The 7,850-nt window shown below is 40.2% G+C and overlaps 1 protein-coding gene across 2 annotated transcripts; it reads left to right on the top strand.

Annotated features, from left to right (window-relative positions):
• The first annotated feature begins 491 nt into the window (after window positions 1-491).
• On the top strand, window positions 492-4,661 carry borcs5 (BLOC-1 related complex subunit 5). 2 transcript variants are annotated; one of them, XR_005894105.1, is made up of 5 exons: window positions 492-961; window positions 1,249-1,392; window positions 2,088-2,245; window positions 2,706-2,991; window positions 3,153-4,661. XR_005894105.1 is itself a non-coding variant. In XM_041038794.1 (4 exons), exons 1-4 carry the CDS (start codon window positions 904-906, stop codon window positions 2,937-2,939), a joined length of 594 nt encoding a protein of 197 aa, XP_040894728.1. In that variant the 5' UTR covers window positions 492-903; the 3' UTR covers window positions 2,940-4,661. The 2 variants fall into 2 exon arrangements, 1 of the variants encoding a protein (XP_040894728.1); XM_041038794.1 differs by having other exon boundaries at window positions 2,706-4,661.
• Window positions 4,662-7,850: the final 3,189 nt, after the last annotated feature.

Below are 7,850 nucleotides of genomic sequence, written 5' to 3'. Positions count from 1 at the left end.
TTGATTGTATTATTTTCTGGAGGCCACAAAGGGGCACAATTATACTAGAAAGTTTAATATTTTGAAAGACAGTATGTCCATTTTATAGTTGGGGTGTCAATACCAGTAGTAGTAGCATCTGTTATTTACAAAAAAATACAACAGAAATGGGGAAAAACAGATTTACAGGAGGGTGTCTGCAGGTCTTTAAAAGTAATTGTTTTGATTTGATTTGATTTGATTTGATTTGATTTACAAAGGCATTGATCATAACTTCAGGCTGATTAGGGAGCTTATCGACTCACAATGGACAAAGTGTCCGTCACTAAGAATTATAGTTATATACAGCTTGGAGGTACAGACGAAAACGTGATACTAATGTAAACAAATCCATGTTAACTGCATTCAATCACAAAGGGTCCTTGTTGATGTTAGACCTCCGCAGCAGCAGCAGGGGGCGCTACTGTAGCGGGCTGGATGTAATCAAAAGGCAGACCCCGTGATCAGTATTTACGGAAGCGTTGTCTCGTCGTGAACTTAAGTCAGTCATTTCTGTTGTGTCATGCAACGTTAGTATATTTCATTCTTTAAACTACATGGATATCACTCACCGTCGGGATTAGGACTCATTTGGCTTCAAATAAACGCCCGGTAGCTTGTTACGTAGTGAAGCGCAGCGGGAACAGCTGGTACCTATAACAGCTAGCTGACTGAGCTAACGGTTGAAATCGTATAGCAACCAACAACCGTGACTTTCAGTTCCCCTCCTGTCGACATGGTTGCCTCGTCGCTGGTGCGACTGTTTTGGGGGGTCTTGTGAAAATTTTGCAGACGGTGTGTCATCGTGTTCGGGGTCTTTTGGCTGCGGTTTCTGGAAGAGTCGAAGATAGCTAACCGCTAGTTTGCTAGCCAGGCGTTAGCAGGATGGGAGCCGAGCAGAGCGGAGAAGCGGAGCACAAACACTCCGACTACAGCTCATCAGGTAAGACTGTCCGGAGGTAAAGAGGTTCATGGTTCTTCTTAATAAAAGGACACAACACAGTTAAAACGATTGTTTATCAGAGTACTTGCTGATTGTTTTACTGTTGATCATCTAATTGATTAATTGACTAATACTTGTGACTTTACTTCTGGAGGTGTTGATATAGTGTTTTCATTTGTAATGAGATAGTTTTACATTGTGATATTACCAGTTTTTGTTTACCAGTCAGTGATTTGATCGTAACAGGGGGAAGTGATGTGAAATCATTTGTACCTGTTAATTTGCAGTGGTGCCCTCTCCAGCAAAGCAGAAGGCAAAGATGGATGACATTGTGGTTGTGGCCCAGGGGACCCAGTCAATGCGAAATATCCACAACGACCCAGATGTCATAAAGCTTCAAGAAATACCCACTTTTCAGCCCCTTTTGAAAGGTACAGTTTGAGTTACTGACACGGATTTTAGTGTCATCTTTCAGACAGCTTGTTGTTCGGGGATTGTGTACTTTAAGGTATTACACTGCCCACACTAATTTCGGGTACTGTGCAGATTACCATTTATAGGTTTAGACAAAGAGTCAACACTGAATGTAGAGCGCACATGCCTGAAACATTTAAAGAGATGCTAGATTAAAAAACATGAACCTAAAGCAGGAGGCAGACAAAAGATCTGCACACTGTACTGATAGCTCTAAATGAATAAAATCTCTCTGGGAAGTCTTGACAACAGAAAGATTTACTACTAGACTAAAAGGTTTCTCTGATAATATCATTTAAAATTTAGGTGGAGCTATGAGCGCAGTGTGCAGGTCTTTTATCTGACTTCTACAATTTCAGTTTTCACATGAGGATGCTGACAATCTCATCTTATTTTCAACCAGCCCCCACTGATTCATTTTCAAATTCTGTGTAGGGGAAACTAATTGTCACTGTAACCCATTAGCACTGTGTTAGAAGGTAGATAATGAGCCAAGTTTCCTGTGTAGGCGCACTCTTGAAATAGCAGGAAGGGTAGTTCTGTCAGATCCTGTGCATGGATAATTACAATAATTACCAAGTGTTATGCTCTTGTCAAGTGTTACTCTGTTCCAGCATGTCCATGTAAGTCCTTTGCTCTCCTCTCCCCACAGGAGTGTTGAGTGGCCAGACTTCACCCAGCAGTGTGTGTCTGGAAAGGTTGGATCCTGCTCAGTTTCTGCAGCTCTGTGTCCGGTACCAGGACCATCTACACCAGTGTGCTGAGGCCGTGGCCTTTGACCAGAACGCCCTGGTCAAGAGGATCAAAGAGGTAAAAAATACCATAGAATAGCACGGGACATTTAGTATACAGGATGTCTCATTGTTCACTCCAAAAGCAAGAATATTAACTAGCATGAGCACGTTTTTGTTGCCAGGGGTGTCTGCAGATACAGGAAATCGACGACGGCTTGGATAACTAATTAATGGTTGTAAAGTATCAAGGTTTTGGACTGTTGCTAGACAAAACAAGACAGTAATTTGAAGACATCACAGTGATTCAGGGAAGCTGTAATGGTAATTTTTCAAGCTGACAGATGTGCAGGGCCTCATATAGTATTAAGTCATTTATTTTGTGATTATTTGATAAAGGCTGCATTTAGGAAACGCTGTGTTAAACCTTTACATATTTATTCGATTTGTATTTCCTCTGTTTTGCTTTGAGATGATTCAAAGTGTCATCAAAAGTCAAAGACTGTCTTTCTGTCTCTGTTCCGTCTTTTTCTTTCCAGATGGACTTGTCAGTGGAGACCTTGTTCAGCATAATGCAGGAGCGCCAGAAACGCTATGCCAAGTACGCCGAGCAGATCCAGAAAGTCAACGAGATGTCCATGATCCTGAGACGCATCCAGATGGGAATCGACCAGACGGTGCCGCTGATGGAGCGCCTTAACAACATGTTGCCTGAGAGCGAGCGCCTGGAGCCCTTCAGCATGAGGCCTGACGGGGAGTCTGCCACGAAGTAGCCTCCTGAAATCCAACACAGCTGCCTCCAGTCCTCTGTCCAAGGAAGTGCAGGTCTGTTCAGTTGTAGGAATACTAATTCTTTACATGAGTGGAAGAAGTCGTAATGCATTAAAGTTTTTTGTTTTCATTGTACAGGAGGAGCTCAGGTGTGAATGTGTGAGACTGCTCTACTCAACCATAACCACTTCTTTTTATTCTTTTACTTAATGCAGGACATTTTGCTGAACACTCTCTTAAAAAACAATATCCTGCTTACTCCAGCACTTCTAAACAACAAACACCCATTCACACCTGAGTTAACCTCTCACAAACCCTCCTGCTACTGGCCACTGGGCAGCTGTGCTGGAGTGGTTGTGAACTTAACTATACAAGTGGAGGTCCTGGAGATTATTATTTGTCCCTTCCCTGCACGGAATGAAACTGGAAAGTTTCCAGGCACAGGCTTTGCTTGCTAATCCAAAGGCAGAGGAGGAACAAACACATTGGAACGAGACAGAATGAACTCCATATGCTCTAAAAACTTGTCCTGCAGATGTGTTGCAGGTTTTAGTGACTCAGATACGCGTGTGAGCAACAAAAAGCATCTCAGAATGTTTCGTGCTGCTTTCGAGATTTATGTACACCTGTCAAAACATCAGAGCCACTTGAGGACTTGCAGTGGATTGATTTTCGATCGTGCACTTCACATGACAAGTGTTTGTTGTTTGCGATCCTGGTATTCGTCTGGCTCCTACGTCTTTGCCTCGTTCACTGTTTGAGGATCCTTTCCAAGAGCTGCTCGTGTGTACATTGCCTGCTTTTAATTTTCTGAACTAAATCAGTTTATCACTTTTGGGATATTATGACGAAGAGACTCACGACCAACATGAAGAAGGACTATTTGTTTTGGATTATACAAAGAACATGGATGTGCTGCATATTTGAAGTAAAATGAGAAACCTCTTCTTGGACAGTGTTCTCAATATTCTTATGAACTCGTGAACTTCAGTTTTGAAGTTGACTTTAATTTATTTGGATACTTTTGCTTGAGCAGTTGTATCAAGCCTTGTTTTTGCAAAACAGTGAAGAAAGGAAAAAAAAACAACAGGTAAAAAAAACTGGCGCTTCAGTTCAGCAGACTGGCACAGAAAAAGGAAGCAGAGTGGAGCACGTAACATTTAAAGACGTTATCGACTCGTCACAGATCTCCGTCCAAACCACGGTTTTAAATCATTGTACCAAATATAAGCATTAACTTTGTGTGTTTGTCAGCTTTTCACAGTGATCACCAAACGTCACACATACCAAAGATTCACAAGTCCTCAGATCTGTGAGATAATAAGTGGAACTTTAGAAACAGTGCGTCTGTTTGAGGAAAGTGGTCAAGTTAACTTTGCTACTTCATCTGTTGAATATTTATGTTTCAGACGTAAAGCTCTAGAAGCTTAAACATCAAACACACAACCCAACACCCCCCAAAAAACAACAACAACAACAAAAAACATATTTTCTCACTTAGCCTACTGGTCTTTGTCCACACAGGTGGTTTTGGTTTTATTGGCCCAAGTCTAGAAATATCTGTCTTCTGCTGCCACCACATTACAATGGTTGTAAGTGGAATTTTGTTTCTGGTGCTTACAGCATAAAAAACTTCCCATCAAAAAAAAAAAATCAACAGCAGCATCTTTCTGAAAAGAAATGTCCATGTTACGCACAATAATCCACAAAACACACCATTAATACACATAGACAATGTAGAAAATGAACTTGTTCAGTTTTTGAAGCTGTGAGCACAGCAAGCAAAATTTAATTTACCTACTTTGTAGTGAATGGAAGCAGAAATCTCAGAGGCAGATGTCTTAGAAAATAAAATCAAAGCTAAATGCTACTAATGACAAGTGGAAAAAAATGTTTTCTTTTCCCTTTTCAGTGAGTTAGCTCTTTAACTGCTTAATCACTGATTTGTTTGTTTTTGTGACAATAAAAAACCAAGACACTAAGAAGGACAAAAGTGGTGTTACTGTTGCTGTAATGTTTCAGTATGGGCTCGTGGATGTCCTCTAGGTGGTGCCAGAGGTAACTCAACACAGTCTGAGTTTGAGGCTTCGTGTCTCATATTCTGAGTTATTTCAGTGCATAACTCAGAACCTGTGTGTCTGCTGTTTCTGCTCAACCACTGTCAGAGGAATCAAAGATATTAAACTGTCTCATAACCTGTTTTCATTTCCATTAGTTCTGCTCTCGGTTCAGAAAGTCCTGATTCATCTGAGCGTATAATTATATTCACATCTGCCACACTCTACTACGAAAGACAGTGGTTGCCAAATTTCGTAGAATTTTTTTTTTCATCTAAATGTTTTTTTTTCCTGGTAACTTCCAACCCTGACCAGCTCAAACACGAAATCCCACACAGCTTCGTGTACAGCAACAAATCTTTGGTTGATATCTGCAGCGATTAGTCGATTAATTGATTAGTTAATCGAAAGACAATTAATATGCATCTGTTTTCAAAGTCAATTAACCTTTTTAATCATTTTTAATGCAAAAATGCCAAATATTTCCACTCTGGGCTCGGGGAAGTTGTGGAGGTTGCTTCTCCACAACTTTTTTTCATCAACAGATTAATTGATTACGAAAATAATCGATAGTTGCAGACCCAAATTACATCATTAGTTGTTACACAAATGCATAAAGTTAATGTGATCATTTTCATATTTGCCATTGGGTTTTTCTGTTTTATGTTTTAAAACGCAGCATAAGTTATAGTTACTATAATTGTTCCATGATTTTCCCTGATGCTCTGTTCGTTTGTGTACTTGGTGAAAAGTTGTTAAAAACACGCAATAAAAATTTGAAATGAACAAAACTTACGGCAGCCTTGGCCAGTCCTCAGAGCAGTGTAGGGTGCGATATCTAATCAGACTCATGTGAATCCCTGTTTCTTGTGTTTGTACTTGGGTTTATAACGTCAGAGAAGCCTTTGGGTTTACAACATGTACCTACTCACCCCAAAGACAAAATCAGATTTAGACATTCAGGCTTTTTGCTGGCTGCTAATTGTGAGTTACTCCTCTTCGGAGACAGTTGCAGCCAGAGGCAGTACTGTATGTATTCGGGTTGTCCGTCCATCCGTCCCATTCCCATGAGTAAGATATCTCGAGGAACGCCTGGAGGGAATTTCTTCAAATTTGGCTTAAACGTTCGCTTAGGCTTGAGGATTTGTAGCTTCTTTACAGCAACATCCATATTTAAATCTATATAAGCTATTAAAGCATATAAAGCTTTGTCTACTGTCTTGGCTACAGCACTGTGTTCTGTTAGAATCAGCTTTAGTGGCCAAGCATGTGACGCACACGAGGAATCTGACAGAACATATGCACTAACAAAGCAGACAGACAGCAGAACAAGAACAACAAAGCTTAACAAAGTCAAATCAAATCAGTTTTCTTTATATAGCCCTTTACCGCAAATAAAAAATACAGCTGATACCTTTTAATAAGTTACTTCAAAGTCTTTATTACAGATATTATGTGAGCCTGGACAGACATGGATCCATCCAGGTTCATATAAATGTACGCCACAACTCGACTGGTTGGCGAAGGCATACAACCGTGAGGCCGTAATTGTAGTTTCCCATGAGCCAGTGTAGTCTGATTAAACCGTCTGTGTATGTTGTTGAATTTTCCATCGGTGTATAAACACGCTGAACTCAATTACACCTACAGAAGGATCACCCACTGCATGGCTTGCTTTGAGGTACAGAATTAGCCCGGTTCGTTGACATAAGGGACATAAGGCAGAGAAAAGTTTTCTTTTGAATTTAAAGCAGAACTCCTTTGATATGTTATCGCCTTTCATGTGTAAATTAAAACGGGTGAGAAATGTCTTAAATGGCCTTGGGGGTATTGTTTGAACATTGGAACAGAAATGGAAATTGTCATTGCATTCTGTGGCGAGGACGTGTAAAAGTTCCTTGGAGTCTTTGTAATGAAGAATAGCTCGTGACGCTCAGAGCGGGATATTAACGCCACAAGATGATACAATACAATCTGCCACCAGAAAATTCTTTTTCTGAAATGAAAGAAGAAATCCAATTTCCCCTGTATACTTCTCATTTGAATATAAATCAAAGGCTGGTTTGCAGCTCTTTTTCCTTCCTGTTTTACCCTCTCAGAATTGGAAACATGAAAATAAGTCCAGGCTTCTTACCTCTGACATCTGTTAGGGTGAGACACAAACCAACACTGGTCGTTTTCCAGAGATAAGAGTAGAATTTTAACTTCTCAGACATCACGTCACTGAAATGTGAAAAACATGCAGTGTAACTACTTCTCATTTACATAAGTCAAAGGTATAAATAGTACTTTTCACCGTGTCTCTAACAGCAGAAAATAAGTCACAGTGTAAATCTGTTGCTGCGGCAATTAATAGATTAATTGATCGGGACAAAATGAATCAGCATGCAGCAGCTCTTCGAAATGTGCCCGTTGCTGGTAATGTTGCATGTAATTTAAGTCTAAAATTTAAAAATGGATTTATATTTCTTTATTAACATCATTTTAAAATAAATATCTTTGCAAAAGATCATTAGAACATTAGTGTTCCTACACAAGAGTAGATTTAGACATTCACACTGCTAATTTGAATTGACTGAGATTTTTATTTATTTATTGTTAATCACACTGCAGTCTTACTGTACGTGTGCCAAATCCAGTCTCTTTCCCCTCTGGGGCAGGTTAAGACCGTTTGGCCCAGGACTGTTGTAAATACTGTACCGGTGAGTAGCTCGAGGAAAGGCGAGAGGCGTGCCTCAGATGATTGCCTGGATTGACTGTATTGACTTTCATCCTGTGAAATTACCCAGCACTGCTTTTTTATTTGACACCCAGTCACCTCCAGTGATAGATACCCAGTGGACCCTCCCACTTGAG

The sequence above is a fragment of the Toxotes jaculatrix genome, chromosome 5 (assembly GCF_017976425.1).
Source record: "Toxotes jaculatrix isolate fToxJac2 chromosome 5, fToxJac2.pri, whole genome shotgun sequence".
Classification (NCBI taxonomy): Eukaryota; Metazoa; Chordata; class Actinopteri; family Toxotidae; genus Toxotes; species Toxotes jaculatrix.
This window is presented reverse-complemented; position numbering and strand designations above follow the sequence as displayed.

Excerpts from the sequence above, each read along its gene's own strand:
- borcs5 (XM_041038794.1), top strand. The coding sequence starts at position 904 with ATGGGAGCCGAGCAGAGCGGAGAAGCGGAGCACAAACACTCCGACTAC. Across the intron at positions 962-1,248 it reads CTCCGACTACAGCTCATCAG|TGGTGCCCTCTCCAGCAAAG; the intron begins GTAAGACTGTCC and ends GTTAATTTGCAG. Across the intron at positions 2,246-2,705 it reads TGGTCAAGAGGATCAAAGAG|ATGGACTTGTCAGTGGAGAC; the intron begins GTAAAAAATACC and ends TTTTCTTTCCAG.